This window comes from Lampetra planeri, chromosome 4 (genome assembly GCF_965212315.1).
Source record: "Lampetra planeri chromosome 4, kcLamPlan1.2.h2, whole genome shotgun sequence".
NCBI lineage: Eukaryota > Metazoa > Chordata > Hyperoartia > Petromyzontiformes > Petromyzontidae > Lampetra > Lampetra planeri.
This window is the reverse complement of record NC_136110.1, coordinates 940,134-958,081: the sequence shown is the minus strand read 5'-3', so window position 1 is coordinate 958,081 and position 17,948 is coordinate 940,134. Positions and strand designations below refer to the sequence as shown.

The 17,948-nt window shown below is 56.8% G+C and overlaps 1 protein-coding gene across 1 annotated transcript; it reads left to right on the top strand.

Annotated features, from left to right (window-relative positions):
- The first annotated feature begins 1,878 nt into the window (after positions 1-1,878).
- LOC144717538 (glycerol-3-phosphate acyltransferase 3-like) lies at positions 1,879-14,414 on the top strand. The gene is given in 14 exon segments (XM_078592934.1): positions 1,879-1,956; positions 3,446-3,622; positions 4,755-4,824; positions 5,954-6,075; positions 6,077-6,339; positions 8,860-8,934; positions 9,766-9,855; positions 10,342-10,435; positions 10,758-10,873; positions 11,102-11,157; positions 11,430-11,515; positions 12,333-12,461; positions 12,715-12,794; positions 13,109-14,414. Coding segments are annotated over 13 exon segments (1,557 nt in total). The 5' UTR covers positions 1,879-1,956; positions 3,446-3,454; the 3' UTR covers positions 13,317-14,414.
- Positions 14,415-17,948: the final 3,534 nt, after the last annotated feature.

The window sequence follows — 17,948 nt, the reverse complement described above, 5'->3', positions numbered from 1 at the left end:
TCCATCCAGACCCAATCAGACTTATCCAAACACACTCAGACCTTGCCAGACGAAAATCAGACCCACACATGTTTAATCGGACATACTGAGGCCCACCCAGTCCATGTCAAACCTTTGTAGACCCATTCAAACCCAACGAGACCCATGCAGACGCAATGAACCGAGTCGTGAAACGTGACACGTGTCTGTCCTATCCGACTACCCAGGGTCGCTATAAATGGGATGGGGCGATAGGGGCGGGGGGCCAGGGTAGGAGGGGGAGGGGACCCGTGCCACATCAGCTCCCATGGCGTGCACACTGCACCCTGCACCCTACACACACCCCTTCAAAGACAAAGATCCCCCGTGTAGCCTTAACAGACTGTTGGGGCAAGTGCAGTGAGCGAGTACCACCTTGGGACGGTACACGAGGGGGTGGGTGGCCAGCACCACGCTCGACCGCCTTTGTCTCCCCAGTGGCGATATTTACGCATCGTGCCAGGTACACGTTTAAGTCGACCTAGGGGAGGCCCAGGACAGGTTCAAATACTCGCAACTGGTGTTGGCCTTGAGCGGGAATCGAACTCGCAACGCCGGGATCGTAGCGTAGCATGCTAACCGCTCCACCACCGCTCCCTACACACCCCGTCAACGCACGCGCTACCAACCCCGCCGCCTGGCACACGCATTGACCACTCCAGGCTAGGTGCTACTTTGAGGTGTCACGTGAAGTACCGACAGCTCGCTGACGGGAGCAGGTCACGGGGCAGGCCCAGTGGGCATTGACTCGCTATGTTGAAAAGGGCCATGGTCATGAAACGTCGCCGATTACATTGATGTTTACGTTAAAGGTCACAGCGTTGTTATTGGCGAACGTGTTGAGTCGTTATCTGTGCTTGCACACCACTGCCAACGCAGCAGCACCAGACGTATTGTCCCCTGTTCCGGGATGACCGACTGAGATGACTGACAGTCACCACCTGTGCGCTCCACGCTGCGAACAACAACAAAGACAAAGATCCCCCGTATAGCCTTAACAGACTGTTGGGACAAGTGCTGTTAGCGAGCACCTATGAAGGCCGGCACGGCACACGAGGGGGTGGGTGGCCAACACCACGCCCGGCCGCCTTTGTCTCCCCAGTGGCGTTTTTTTACGCACCGCACCAGGTACTCAGTTGAGGCTGAGTCGACCTAGGGGACACACAGAACCGGTTGAGATAATCGTCACCGATGTTAGCCGTGAGCGGGAATCGAACTTGCGTCACCAGGTCAGGAGCGAAGCGCGTTAACCACTCCACTACCGCTCCCACTGTGATACACAAAGACAAAGATCCCCCGTATAGCCTTTAACAGACTCTTGGGGCAAGGGTTATTAGCTCGCACCTATGAAGCCCGGCCCGGCATACACACACTAACACACACACTCACACACACTGACACACTGACACACACACACTGACACACACACACTGACACACACACACTGACACACACACACACTGACACACACACTCACACACTGACACACACACACTGACACACACACTGACACACACACACACTGATACACACACACTAACACACACACACTCACACACTGACACACACACACTGACACACACACACTGACACACACACACTGACACACACTACGCACCCAGCAAGCACCCCCGATTCCCACCCCCATCCACGTGCCCTCACCCACCACCCACTCACCAGCCCGGGAACCCGTCACCCCGCGCTCACCCCTAACCCACTCCCTCATCCCCCACCCCTCGTCACCCCCCACCCCTCGTCACCCCCAACCCTCGTCACCCCCCACCCCTCGTCACCCCCCCCACCCCTCGTCACCCCCCCACCCCTCTTCACCCCCCCACCCCTCTTCACCCCCCACCCCGCAAGCCGCGACAGACGCCCGACGGAGCGGCCCGGCGCGGAACGCGGCGAGTGGCCAACTGGAGCCGTGTGCACACGCGCGTGAGTGCGTGTGTATGTGTGTGTATACGTGTGTGTACTGTGTGTGTGTGTACTGTGTGTGTGTGTACTGTGTGTGTACGTGTGTGTGTGAGTGTGCTAGTGTGTGTACTGTGTGTGTGTGTGTACCAAATGTGTGTGTACTGTGTATGTGTGAGTGTGTACGTGTGTGTGTGTACTGTGTGCGTGTGTACTGTGTGTGTGTACGTGTGTGTGTGTACGTGTGTGTGTGTAGTGTGTGTGTACTGAGTGTGTACTGTGTGCACGTGTGTGTGTACGTGTGTGTGTGTACTGTGTGTACTGTGTGTGTACTGTGTGTGTGTACGTGTGTGTGTGTGAGTGTGTGTGTGTACGTGTGTGTGTGTACGTGTGTATACGTGTGTGTGTGTGTACTGTGTGTGTGTGAGTGTGTGTGTGTACGTGTGTGTTTACGTGTGTGTGTGCGTGTGTGTGTGTGCACTGTGTGTAGTGTACGTGCGTGTGTGTACTGTGTGTGTGTACTGTGTATGTACTGTGTGTACTGTGTGTGTGTACTGTGTGTGTGCTGTGTGTGTGTACGTGTGTGTGTACTGTGTGCACGTGTGTGTGTACGTGTGTGTGTGTGAGTGTGTGTGTGTACTGTGTGCACGTGTGTGTGTACGTGTGTGTGTGTACTCTGTGTGTGTGAGTGTGTGTGTGTACTGTGTGCACGTGTGTGTGTACGTGTGTGTGTGTACTGTGTGTGTACTGTGTGTGTGTACGTGTGTATGTGTGTACGTGTGTGTGTGTACGTGTGTATACGTGTGTGTGTGTACTGTGTGTGTGAGAGTGTGTGTGTGTACGTGTGTGTTTACGTGTGTGTGCGTGTGTGTGTGTGTACTGTGTGTAGTGTACGTGCGTGTGTGTACTGTGTGTGTACTGTGTGTGTGTGTGTACTGTGTGTACTGTGTATGTACTGTGTGTGTGTACTGTGTGTGTGTACGGTGTGTGTGTGTGTGTACTGTGTGTGTGTGTCTACTGTGTGTGTGTACTGTGTGTACTGTGTGTGTGTGTACTGTGTGTGTACTGTGTGTGTGTACTGTGTGAGTGTTTCAGGAGGGGAGCTCTGTTGGAGCACTGCCCGGGGTCTGGTGGTGACTTTTGTCCTCTCCGCTTCTCTCCCCGCTCGCCCCGCCCTCCTCTCGAACTCTCTCTCTGTGTGTGTGGACTGTGTACTGTGTGTGAGGGCTGTGTGTGTGGGCTGTGTGTGTTGGGGCTGTGTGTGTGTGTGCGTGTCTTTCTGTCCCTCCCCTTCTCTCTCTCCCTGTCTCTCTCCCTGTCTCTCTCTCTGTCTCTCTCTCTGTCTCTCTCTCTGTCTCTCTTGCACCCCCTCTCTTCTATCTTCCCTCTGCTTGTCTCTACCCCCCCCCCCCCATATTTATCTGCATCTCTCTCGCTCTCTGTCTCTCCCTGTCAGTCTCGCCCTCGGCATCCCTCTCCCCGCGTCTCCCTCGCCCTCCGCTTTCTCTCCCAGGGGTTCGCGATGCCCGGAGGTCTATTGGCCCTGGTTGGGGGGGCCCTGTCCCTGGGTGGGGGGGTCCTCTCTGCCGGCATGGCGTGGCTGCTGGGACTGGTGGTTGTTCCCTCGACGCTGGGATTTTCTCTGGGCCTCAGGAAGGTGTACATGAAAAACCTGCTGCGACTCTTCCAGGTGATGTCTGCCCCCCACTGCCCCCCCCCACCTTGCCTCCCACTCCCTGCACTACCGCTCCACCTGTATACACACTATTACTACACACACACAGACGGACATCACGTAAACACTCACTCCGCACATACATTAACAAGATAGTGACACCGCACGCGTGTGTGTGTTGCACTTCTTTCGCGCCGTACGTAGCCAACCGCGCTAATCGGAGGTAGCGGGGAAAGGGCAACAAACGAAACGCAAGAAGCAGTTCGAGAGAAATTAGTTTTCAATTTAGATGTAAAAGTGCACACAGCTTCCTCGTATCGGAAGGCAGAGCGTTCCAGACGGCCGCAGAGGCGCATTCTGCAAGCGCCGCTGCGAGGATGAGCGGCGGGGAGTGTCGCGTGCTGCTGGACGAGATCGGCAAAGGTGTCGGTGGTTCGTGTGTGGCGAGCGAAGCTTCGTGTAGGTGGGTGATGAGTGCGGCTGGGCGATGTGTTTGCGAGGCATGGTGGGACCTTGCGGGTGCCCGTCACGACACGCTCCAAGGAACTTTGTACACCCTGCAGATTGCTAATCTGTTTTTTAAACTAATTTTCCCATACACACACTACGTACTCACAACATGATTATATCACACGCACACACTGCATCGCGAATAAACACAATGCTGTACATACACATAAGACACACAAAGACACAAAGACGCGCCACACCAACACGGAAACTTTATGCACTCCACACAAACTGCACACCACATCCACACACACACCACACACACCACACACGTACAACGACACACTTGCCATGCAAGTGTAATCCCAGGTGTAATCGCTTACAGGTGTTATCTCAGATGTAATCGCTTGAAGGTCGAATCAATTCCAGGTATACTCTCTTGCATGTGTAATCTCAGGTGTCATCCCATGCAGGTGTCATCTCAGGTGCAATATCTTGCTAATATAATAGCAGGTGTAATCTCTTGTGTCATCCCATGCAGGTGTCATCTCAGGTGTAATATTTTAGAGGTATTTTAGGTGTAATCTCTTGTAGGTGTACTCTCTTGCAGGTGTAACCTCAGGTGTATTCCTTGGAGCTGTATTTGTGGTATGCTCTCTGTCAGCACTGTGTGACACGTGCTGCGTGTGTCGTGCAGTGGGCCACGTGTCGCATGGAGCGGGGCCGCCGTGAGCGACTCCAGTCGTTCTACAAGACGAGTCCCAGCGGTGCGTCACGTGACTGCTCCCCACCTTACCCCCAACCACCCTCCTTTCACCCCCCCTGCCCCCTCTTCGCTTCTACCCCCAACTCCCCCAGTGGCCGCCACCGCCCCTCCGGGCATTGGAGGGGGAGAATCTTTGTGAAGGAGGCAAATTGTCTCTCTGATCGTTGACTTCGTTATTTATATTCTGCACAGCGACGTTGATGATCATGCCGCATCGTTCATTATATTTATACATTTACGTCAAGCCCGGGCCACGAATATTAATGAGAAAGGGTCCTTGCCCCTGAACATCTGGCAGTTCACCAGCATTCAGAGTATTTGGCCGCAGTAAATGTCCACGTGATATCAGCCACTTCGTTGAGTGGTCGTTAGTGATGGCCAGGTCGCTTCTGAATAAGAAGCCGAAAGCTTTGTCTGGCCTTAACTGGTAGAATAAAAATGTATAGTTGAGCTTTGGTATGGATCTCTGTGGGTTTGTGTGCGTCTCTGTGAGTATGGGTCTCTGTGGGGTTGTATGGGTCTCTGTGGGTCTCTGTGAGTATGGGTCTCTGTGGGTTTGTATGGGTCTCTGTGGGTCTGTATGGGTCTTTGTGGGTCTGTATGGGTCTCTGTGGGTCTGTGTGGGTCTCTGTGAGTATGGGTCTCTGTGGGTCTGTATGGGTCTCTATGAGTCTGTATGGGTCTTTGTGGGTCTGTATGGGTCTCTATGAGTATGTATGGGTCTTTGTGGGTCTGTATGGGTCTCTATGAATCTGTATGGGTCTCTGTGGGTCTGTATGGGTTTCTATGAGTCTGTATGGGTCTTTGTGGGTCTGTATGGGTCTCTATGAGTCTGTATGGGTCTTTGTGGGTCTGTATGGGTTTCTATGAGTCTGTATGGGTTTCTGTGAGTTTATTGAATCGCGTGTTGAGAGTAATTGACTGCCGCGATGAATTCCCACGGAATGATGAAAGCAGTCACTTCGTTGAGCGACCGTTTGTGATAGCCAGGTCGCTTTTGATTAAAAAAACAACGAGCAATATAGCTCAGTGGGGCCTTACCTATTACAATAAAATAACACTTTGGAAGTTGTTCCATTGGTTCAAGCAGAGGCTGAATCCCACAGCTGCAATCCCTCTCGGCCGCGCAGGGCTCATCAAGCGGGAGTCGTCCTCCAACCTCGAGGAGGAGGTGAGCCGCTTGCGGGACGACTACGACGAGGAGCCGGTGTGCCGGGGGGGGGCTCCCGCGGGGGACGAGGAGGGGGGGGGCCGCGACCCACTCCCCCCCGCCGACCATGAACGCCCCCGCCACGGCGGCGGGCGAGTTCACGATGTCCGACGCGATGTGGTTCGCTCGCCGCGGCCTGGAGGCCATCGTGGAGGACGACGTGACGCAGCGCTTCTCGGCCGAGGAGCTGGAGTCGTGGAACCTGCTGACGCGCACCAACTGCGACTTCTCCCACGTGAGCGCCAAGCTCACGGCCGTGTGGGGGCTCGGCGTGCTGGTGCGCTACTTTATCCTCCTGCCTGTCAGGTGAGTGGGGGGGGGCGAGCAGGGGGACGGAGGGCGAGGCGTGCCGGTGCGCTACTACAGGAGAAGGGGGTGTAATGTGGGGGGGAGGGTGGGGGAGGAGGGGGTGGGTGTAGATTATATTATTATGATGCTTGATTACCCGACAATTATCACAGTTGGCTATGTACGGCGCGAATGAAGTATCAACGTACATACAGGAAAGCCTCGCTGAGTCTCATGACTCTATCGTCAGGAGGGTCCTGCCAGGTTTCCACAGTAGTGGGGGGAGGGGGGCGATGCTCGCTCTGTGTAATCCAGCGGAGTCATTTTTCACATTTGGCAAAATCCGGACGTGACGCTGGCGGACAATGGGTCTCCGCTGGCCAACACCGTCACGGGATCTTTCATGGGAGACGAGGAAGGGGCGGGGGGGGACGATAATGGAGGCTCGGAGTGCATCCTCATTGCGCGTGTGGTGAGTGGCGGGTAGCGGGGAGAGGGGGTGGAGGGATTGGGGAGCAGCGATTGGGGTAGCAGGGATTGGGGTAGGAGGGAGAGGGCTGGAGGGATGGGGGAGCAGGGATTGGGGTAGCAGGGAGAGGAGGTGGAGGGATTGGGGGAGCAGGGATTGGGACACGGAGTGCTGGCTCGTTACTTGATCCCCATGCGCGTGAATTGCGGCCGCGGTGGGGGAGGGGGCGTGAGGAGGGTAGGGGTCAGGGTACGTGGGGTGCAGAGGTAGCGAATGCGAGAGGGGACTGGAAAGGCGATAGGGCAATAGGGATTGGAGGGGGAGCAGGGTGGCGACACGCGGTGCTGGAGGAATAGGTCATCCCATAGGTGAGCGCAGAGGGGGGTGGGGAGAGGAGCAGGGGGGGGGGGCAGGTGTGGATAGAGATAAGTAGAGAGGATACATGAATGGGTGGGGGGGGGGTCAGAGATTGGGGATCTGAGATGGAGGGAGTAGAGAGGAGGGGGGGCTACAGGGACAGGTATAGCCACCCCCCCGCGCCTCCCACAAACCACCATGATCCCCCATGGCCCCCGTCCCGAACCACGTGGAGAAAGAACGTGGGTCCCCGTGACACGAGTAATGCCAGGTGTGACGCACGTGTGTGCGTGCGCGTGTGTCTGCATGTTTGGGGGGGGGGAGCGGTGGAGCAGCGGTTAGCGCGCCGTGCTACGGACCTGGCGACTCGAGTGACGCATATCTGATAAACCGATCCTGGGCCCTTCGCACTGAGTATTCCACGCGTAAACATCAGCTTGGGGGAAACAAAGGCGGTACGCCAACCGCCACTCCCTCGTGCGCTGTGCCAGCCTCAATAGGTGCCCTCGAAGCCGACGTTCTGTTAATGGCGTTGTGTGTTCGTGCGGTGTGTGCACCCAGCCTGGCACAAGGGCCGTGGTAACGTCAACCCCCACTTAAGTGGCGAATGGCGGTTGTTGCTGTTGTTGTTGGTGTGTGTGTGTGGTGTTTATATTCAGCGCACATAAACACCACACACACACACCACACACACCACACGCCCACTCCACTCATGCGCGTGGTACGAGAGCCCCCCTCTGTTTCCACCTCCCCCTTTCCACCCCTCCATCTAAATCCGTCACCAGATTTTTCCCCTCAATGCTGCCAGGGATTGCGACATCACCACGAGGACAGAGTTACTCCCCCTCCCTTCTCCCTGCCCCTCCCCTCCCTCTCCCAGCCCCCTCAACCCTCTCCTTTTGCCCCCAATCTCCCCTCTCTCTAACTCGTCTTCTCCCCTCTCTGCTCTCAATATCCCTCCCACCCACCCATCTCTCCAACCTCATGGTTGTCAACATGTTTGGTATGGCCCCCCAACACACCATCATCAGCCCCCCCCACTCCCCCCAGGTCACAGAGGCCACGATGCAGAAGAGAGGCCGTGTGCCCCACCACGCGTCCAGGCCGTGTGGTGACCACGTGACGCTGGGTGCTGTCACGCTGTTGTATTGCTGCGGGGCTTGTCGTCAGAATACACAGCATTCATCCTGGAGGAATCCGATGAGCTACAAAGCTCTTTTTCTTACAGGCGTTATAGCAACAAACAGTACAAAGACAACGATCTCCAGTGTAGCCTTTATAGACTGTTTGGGGCAGGTGCTGAGGGAGCGTGGTCAACACCACGCCCGGCCGCCTTTGTCTTTACACATCGCACCAGGTCCTCATTTGAGGCTGATTCGACCGAGGGGAGGCCCAGGACCGGATCAGCTCATCGTCACTGGTTTTGGCCGTGAGCAGGAATCGAACTCGGGTCGCCGGGTTCGATACCGCTACACTACACGCACACACACGTACACACACAGGCACACGTACACACACACAGGCACACACAGGCACACCTCCACACGCAGACCGCAGCAGCGTCACCTGCAGCGGAGGGACGGCACGCGAACTCGGACCGGTCACATTCGGGGGCGCGAGGGCGCTGAGGGCAGTGACGTCCATGTGAATGATCATGATGACGTCGATGTCGCTGGTGATGATGTTGATGGTATTGATGGTGTGTGTTGCAGGGTGAGCCTGGCTTCACTGGGTATCGGGTGGCTTGTCGTGGGAGCCTCAGCTGTTGGTTTCCTTCCCCAGAACAGGTACACACCACCACCATCACCACCACCATCACCATCACCACCACCATCACCACCACCATCACCCCCACCATCACCACCACCATCACCACCACCATCACCACCACCACCACCATCACCACCATCATCACCCCTACCATCACCCCTACCATCACCACCACCATCACCACCACCATCACCTCCACCATCACCACCACCATCACCACCACCATCACCCCCACCATCACCCCCACCATCACCCCCACCATCACCACCACCATCACCACCACCATCACCACCACCATCACCACCATCACCACCATCATCACCCCTACCATCATCACCCCTACCATCACCACCACCATCACCACCACCATCATCACCCCTACCATCACCCCCACCATCACCACCACTATCACCACCACCATCACCCCCACCATCACCACCACCATCACCACCACCATCACCACCACCATCACCACCATCACCACCACCACCACCACCATCACCACCATCATCACCCCCACCATCACCCCCACCATCACCCCCACCATCACTACCACCATCACCACCACCATCACCACCATCATCACCCCTACCATCACCACCACCATCACCCCCACTATCACCACCATCACCCCCACCACCATTTTCAGTACCATCACCATGAAAACCATCACCACCATCTTCAGTACCATCACCATCATTAGCACCATCACCACCATCATCATCACCACTATCACTATCATCACAACCATCACCACCACCCCCTCGTGTGCCGTGCCGGCCTTCATAGGTGATCCCACAATCTGTCAAGGCTACCCGGGGGATCTTTGTCTGTGTGTGTGCGTGCAGGGTGAAGGAGTGGCTGAGTGAGAGTATCCACCTCACTGCCTACCGCATCTGCCTGCGTGGCCTGAGCGGCGTGGTGCACTACCACAACACGTGAGGGCCACTCCTCACCCATCACCAGCACTCACCACTACAAAGACAACGATCCCCCGTATAGCCTGAACAGACTGTTGGGGCAAGTGTCGTTAGCGAGCACCTATGAAGGCCGACACGGCACACGAGGGGTTGGGTGGCCAGCACCACCACCGGCCGCTTTTGTCTCCCTAGTGGCGATGTTTACACACCGCACCAGGCACTCATTTGAGGCTGAGTCGACCTAGGGGACGTCCAGGACCGTTTCACATAACCGTCACCGGTGTGTTTGCCGTGAGCGGGACTCGAACGCGGGATGTCGAATTCGTAGCGCAGCGCGCTTACCGCTACACTACCGCTCCCCACAACTCACCAGCACTCACCAGCACTCACCAACACTCACCAACTCACTTCACCTTTACAGTCACTTGAACGCTCAAGATCACACTCACCTGTGCGCTTGTCTGCTCACCTGTACCCTCACCCCCCTCTTCCCCCGCCCCCCAGGGAGAATCGACCCCGGAAGGGGGGCATCTGCGTGGCGAATCATACTTCCCCAATCGACGTCGTGGTGCTCGCTGCTGACGGGTGCTACGCCATGGTGACTACCACCCTGATCCCTCCCTGCTCCCTCCCAGCTCCCTCACTGATCCCACCCTGCTCCCTCCCTGCTCCCTCCCTCCTCCCTCCCAGCTCTCTCCCTACTCCCTCCCTGATCCCACCCTGCTCCCTCCCTGATCCCTCCCAGCTCCCTTCCAGCTCCCTCCCTACTCCCTCCCTGATCCCTCCCAGCTCCCTCCCTGCTCCCTCCCTCCTCCCTCCCTACTCCCTCCCTGATCCCTCCCAGCTCCCTCCCTGCTCCCTCTCTGCTCCCTCACTGATCCCACCCCTACTTATTGACCTGCTCCCCCTGCCCCGTGCAGGTTGGCCAGGTGCACGGGGGCCTGCTGGGGGTGATGCAGAGAGCTATGCAGCGCGCCTGCTTCCACGTCTGGTTCGAGAGGTCCGAGATGAAGGACCGCCACATCGTCACCCAGAGGTGAGCGCAGACCCCGTCGCCGTGGCAACACGCACTTCGTCACTATGGTAATGCGCACTCACGGCTGCCCCACCACACTGCCTCCTTTACTGCAACCCCCCTCGCCTTACTGACACCCCCCACCCTCACTGCCCCCCATCCCACCCTCACCGCCCCCCCTCCCTCACTGACCTCCCCCCCCCCTCCGCTTCACTGCCCCCCCCCCTCTGTCCACCCTCCCACCCCCAGGCTCATGGAACACGTGGCAGCCAAAGTGAAACTTCCGATTCTCATCTTCCCTGAGGGTGAGGTGCACCCCCACCCCTCACCCCCACCCCCCTCACCCCCACCCCCTCTCACCCCACCCCCCCACCCCCTCTCACCCCCCCTCACCCCACCCCCTCTCACCCCCCCTCATCCCGTCCCTCACAAACCCCTCACCTGACCCCCCCTTCACCACCCCGCACCTCTCCCTAAGCCCGTCCCTTACACAACCATCACCTCTTTACATATACGGTGTGTGTACTGTGTGTGCCGTGTGTGCATACTGTGTGTACTCTGTATGCTGCTGCTGCAGGAACCTGCATTAACAACACGTCAGTGATGATGTTCAAGAAGGGCAGCTTTGAGATTGGGGGGATCATATACCCCGTCGCGATCAAGGTGGGGCTCACATGTCTCCTCACTTCAGTCAGGAGCATCCCCCGGAACCCAACCCTACCCCTAACCACTTTACGTAGCGCTCAGACTACTGGTAACCGCAGCCCCTCGCACTCGGCCACAGACCCTAACCGTCACCCTCGCACGAGTCCATAGACCCTTACCCATAGCCTCCAATTTATAGACCCATAGACACTTTGCCCTAACCCCTAGACCCGAACATGAAACCGCTATCCCCTAGTCCCTAAACCCTAACTTCTTACCATTATCCTCTATCCCATATAACATAACCCAAAATCTTCACCTCAAACCCTGAACCATTAACCCTGAGCAGACGCGCTATTCTGAACCGAACACCTAGGTCCAAACTACTAAACGCTATCCCCTAATCCCGAGCCCTAACCATTAACCCCTCGCCCCTAGACCATAAACCCTCATCTTTAACCTTTGATCCTCAACCCTAACCTTGACTCCTAACTCCCAAGACCCTAACATCTAACCTCTATACCTAATCCTCCACCATAAACCTGACCCCTGAACTCCACTCTGGACACTATCCCCAAACCTCCTCCACCTCCAGGTATAAAACCCAATCCTTTAACCTCTAACCCCTGAGCCCTTAACCCTGAACCCTTGAAACACCTACCTCTACCCACAGACCCCAGACCGAAGCTAACTTCAGTTTCGCCCTCTGTACTCCCCCCTCCCTCCCTCTCTCCCTCCCTCCCTCCCTCCCTCCCTCCCTCCCTCCCTCCCTCCCTCCCTCCCTCCCTCCCTCCCTCCCTTCCTTCTTGCCCCCCCCCCCCGCCGGTCTCCCCAGTATGACCCCCAGTTTGGGGACGCGTTCTGGAACAGCAGCAAGTACGGGATGGTGAGCTACCTGCTGCGCATGATGACGAGCTGGGCCATCGTGTGCAACGTGTGGTACCTGCCGCCCATGACGCGCCAGGTGAGTCGCCCCCGCGGGGGGCCGAGAGGGGTGGACGCCTCCAGCTGACTGTGCGTTGTCAGCGGTGGACGCACACGCCGGTGGTGGACACGTACACAGTCGTAAGCGAACAAAAAAAGAGTGCACACCAGGTTGTGTGTGCGTGGGGCTGTGTGTGTGTGTGTGGTTGCCTTTATAGGTGCGCTAACAGCGCTTGCCCCAACAGTCTGTAAAGGCCATACGGGGGATCGTTTTTCTCTGTGCGGTTGTGCAGGAGGGAGAGGAGGCGGTCGTGTTTGCGAATCGCGTGAAGGCGGAGATCGCGCGGCAGGGAGGCCTCGTCGACCTCATCTGGTGAGGGCAGCCCGAGCCCAGGGTTCACCATCATGGCTCACCTGACCTATCGCCCGACCTGTCGTCTAACCCGTCACCTGACTCGTAGTCGATCTATAACCTCACCTCTAGTCTGACCAATAATGTGACCTCTGGCCTGACTTAGCATTTTACCTCTAGCCTGAACTATAATGTGACCAAGTGACCTCATGGCTACCGATAATGGGAAAAGCCCAAGTTTAACAACCATCGTGGCAGGAGGCCCAGTGCGGTAAGCATGACACCCGGGCAGCATTGTCATTGTTGTCGTTGTTGTCATTGTCTCGGGTGCACAGGGACGGACAGCTGAAACGTGGACGCGTGAAAGACAGCTACCGGGAGCGGCAGCAGGAGAGATACAGTCTCCTCATCACGGGCGGGGGGGCCAACCAGAACAATCCGAGTCTTCTCACTAACGGCCCCGCGCCCTGGGACCCCTCGTCTTTCCCCCTGGGTGACCTCACGGGAAAGTCTACCCCCGAAGACCCCGCCCTCAGCCCTTGACCCTGACCGGCATCTCGCAGTCCCAGTCAGCCCCCCGGAGGGTCACGAGGTGGATTTTTGGGGTCAGCGGATGAGCCCTCGGGTTGCGTGGCCCCTCTATGGGAGGCTGGGTGTGCTCCCGCGATCCCTCCGTGGGCCCTGTAGGAGCCTAGAGGGCCCACGGAGGGTCGATGGGCCTCTCTGGGGGTTCCGAGAGGGCACTCAGAGGAGTTTCCAAGCCTTTAGGACCTCGGTAGGCCCAAGGGGCCCCCAGGTAGACAGTGCCTCCAGGTCCCCCTCCCCCCACGCCCCCACCAAGCCTATAGGGTGACCTTGTTTAGAGGGGGGGCATACAACTATTTGGGGGTCGGGGGGGCATAACACACTCATAGTTAAACTTTAAACAAATGTTAAACGTGGAACGGAACGGGTGACTACTCAACCTGCTTCTATCTTTCGCACTTTCGGCTCTGAGAGATGACTTTCGGATTTGCCGCATTGCACAATTTTTAACGACAATTTCTGATTTTTTTCGCTTCATGACGGAGCTCGTCGTGTGACGTGTGTGCTCATTGGTGCTACCGCCACCGGCGCCGTGGTTTCTAGATCAGTCCGATAAAAGATTCCTTCTTTCGCGGCCGTCCGGAATTTCCCCAAAGTCTGCTGGGATTTTTACCGGATTCTATTTTGGCATTCAGCTTAAAAATCGTGGACTCATCTATAGCCCATCCCCGGTTTGCGCACCGCCGATTAATTCCACTCACGTCCAGCATCCCCCTACAGCCCCCCGATGCTACGCGACTGCTGCCCCCCTTTCACCCACCCCCTCCCACCTTCCCCCGTGAAGACCTTGGGTCACCACAGTATAAATGGGACGTTCCATTATGAGTAGTCGTTTGGGGGGGATATATTGTTCCGCTTATCCTAGCACTTTTTCTGACCCTGTTCAACTCCGCCATCCTAAACCCATGGATGAGATCGCGGGGGGGGGGGGGGGCTCAGGCCTGGTGATGACCCCGCGACCTCATCCTAACCTGGCTGATGAATGAATGAAACGCTCGCCGAGATTCTGCTCAATGTGCCAAGAGAGGTGATGCCAATAAAAGAAAAGGAACACAACACACAAATGGTGCCGAGAGTATCCGCCGCACCTCACGCCGCCACCTGTGTGTGTGTGTGCCTCGTGCCGGGTGGCCTGCGAGTCAGGAGGTCACAGTGCCAAGCTGACGCCCGCGGAGGTTCTGGTGGTTGCTGATCCAGGGCTCCAGTCGTGAGAGACGGAAACCGGGCAGTGCCGTAGCAAGGGTGCGGTGGGTGCCACCCCATCGTGGAGCCGAATTGGTGGGATTGAAGCAAGCAGTGGTGGCAGCTCGAAGTTTAAACTATAAAATAAACTATGAACTATTTTTATTTTGCCAGGTAAGGCCCCACTGAGCATTGTAGCTTTTATTTTAGAATCGACTTGGCCACACATGTTAGCTAAACGAAGTGGCGTATCACGTGGAATATAGCAGACAAATACTCTAAATGTATAGAGAAAAATCGGGAGGACCCTGAAAAAAATCCACGCGACCACAGGGAGAGACACGCAAACCCCAAATATACAGCAGCAAGCGTCAGGGTTGGGATAAAACCCACGACCTTCTGTATACCAGGCGAGGCGGTTAACATCTCACGCTACCAAGCCGGCGGTGCGAGCTTAGGCTCTGACACTGGGTGGTCAAGTGCTGCAGCGAGTTGATGGTTACATTTTGGCTCTTCTCTTGGGTGTGCCAACAATTCCAGAGAGTCACAAATATCGATTGGATTGTCGTCATTTGAGGAACATTTCTCTGCGTAGCATGGGGGAGTGGGACAGTGTGTAAATGAGGCCACCTGTATGTAGTTCTGCGGTATCTACTTTCGTGCGCCGTTCTCTAACAGCAAGGATCGCACTGCACTCTGAGAGATTCCAAGCGATCGCCCGGTTCACCGTAAGGTGTTGACGGTCTCAACACGTCCCGTATGTGGTGGCAGCAGTGGGCAGTGCAAACAAATAGAGTGTTGTACTTCACTTCTATGCCCCCGCGTTCGTGCTCCCCCGCTTCCACAAACTCGCACTGACCAGCGAAATGCGTGGTCAAATAATCGACGCGACCTCCACTCATCATTCATTCATGGGTCCAGAAATTATCTTCATAATTCTCGCAGAAATGTGAACCAAAGACGATTTTCCCACGGAATATTCGTCGGGGAGAGGGCCCTACGATTCACCAATCCAACTTTCCAGAGCTCAGCCCCGCACAGCTCCAGATGAATATATAAGTCTGCAGATAACACGTTTTATTTATACACGTGCCCGTTTCGCCGGGGACTCATTTTCACGAGGGTCCCACCAAGTTTTGGCGGTAGGGGGCGATGATTGCTGCTGTGTGGATTCCAATCGAGGAAGCAAACAGCGCAAACGGTGCAACAGATCACAGGACTGTACTCAAAAGCCTCGTTGAGTGCCAACAACCGGGCTTTTGTGCCAGGCTAGGTGCACTTTGAGGCCACGTGGAGTGAGATCTGTGGGTAGCAAAGCGTGTGGATTGGACGGTGACGTCATTACACACAGCCCTGCTCACCCCCAGTCCGCGCTTTTCGTGACGTCATTCTATTCCCCTCGGGTCCGTGACGTCACCGCAACTCAGGCCACGCCTTTCGGACCACTGCCCCGCGTCCACACGACGTCACGCCACTGGCGCCCCCCCCCCACCCCCTACATTTCCATGACGTCATCGGCGTTGACTTCACGACGCACGTTCGCCAACCCGCGTCGCCGCTCCTCGGTGACGTCTCCCGTCGTGCGTGACCCCCCCCCCCCACGTGCGGCCCAACGCGATGACGTCACCCGCTTCTGACGTCATCGCGCTCGGCGCAAGACCCGAAGGAGGAGGAGGCGGCACGGGGTCGCTGCCGCGATGCGCGGGACCCCGGGCGACGTGGGGCCGCTGTGACCCCCCCCTCCTCCATACTCTAGCGCAGACGAGGACGACGAGGACGACGACGACGAGGTGGAGCACGAGGAAGACGACGAGGACGACGCGGGGCGATCGAGCGAGGACGAGCGGCCGGGTGGAATGGCGGCGGCCGAGCGATCCGGGAGGCCGCGGTCCGGCGGACCCCGACTGCTCCTCGTCACGGCCAACGTCGGCTCCATGTTCGAGGATGTGAGGCTCCTCTCGCACGGGGCACTCGGTCGATAGGTCACGGGGGTCAGGAGGTCACGGGGGTCGGGGATGCGCGAGGCAAATAATATGGTCGAGTGTCGAGTCGGTGGCGCCAGCGGCCCCGCGTCAACACGGCGGGGGGGGGGGCGCGTAGCCACGACCTGACGCAGCAGCAGCAGCTGGCACCGTGGCTGACATAGCAAGCTGATACTTGGCATAGTAGCTGGCACCGTGGCTGACATAGCAAGCTGACACTTGGCATAGTAGCTGCACCGTAGCTGACACAGCAAGCTGACACTTGGCATAGTAGCTGGCACCGTAGCTGACACAGCAACCTGGCAACTGGCATAGTAGCTGACGGCAGACGCGACACCAGACACAGGACCTGACACATTGCTTGACAACAGCTGACATCTGGCAGAGTAGCTGACACCTCATCTCACGTAGTGACACCGGATAGGCAAACACGGTATACCTGACCGCGTGCCTGACACCGATACCTGACATACTTGCCCCGCGTATCTATAAATCTACGGCGCATGTTTGACATCGCACCTGGCTGACCCCACATACCTGGCACGGTACGTGACACGGTGCCTGCACCCATGAGGGAAGAGGACGGTAGGTATCCCACTCGCCCTGATCCCCATCTCACCTGCCTCGCCTCGCCTGCCTCGCCTGCCCCGCCTCACCTGCACTGTAACGCCACGGGGGCTCTGTGTACAGGTGGTGTCCGTGTTATTGTCATTGCTATTTGAGCGGTGGTAGTCAGTGGTAGTTGTTATATTTCAGTGGTGGTTGTTGTGGTTCCTGAACCGTGCGTTGCGCCTTTGCATGGAGTCACGAACCCCATTGTTTTGGAACCCCGAGGCCTATATGTCTCTATGCTCACGGCGTCGCAAGTACCCTGCATAGGTACACGTGGGTACGTGCAGGTGCGTGGCTGATCGTGGCTGGCTTGCTCGGGTGGTGACGATTAGAAAACGCTCGACATATGGGTGCTTGGTTACTCACGGGTACGTTCGCAAGAGGTACACACCGAGGTACTTGGGAAACTAACAGGTACATAGGCAGGTACATTGGTACTTGCACTTACATTAAAACGTAAATGAAAACTGCACGGATACACACGGGTGCTCTGGAATCACATAGGCACATACCGAGGTGCACAGGTATTTATAGATACATATGCACAGAGGTACACACAGGTATTATACATACGTAGGTGCACAGGTGCATGGACTCATACGGGTATGCACGAGTATATTAAACATTAAACGCACGGGTGTAAAGGTACATGGGTGTACGCAGGTTCTCACACACCGGTACTCACGGATAGACACCGGTATCGATACACACAGGCAGACACGGGAACTCACAGGCAGACACCCACGCAGGTACAGGGCCCACAACAATAACAACAAAAAACGCCTAAGATGTCGTTTCCTTCATGTTGCACGTT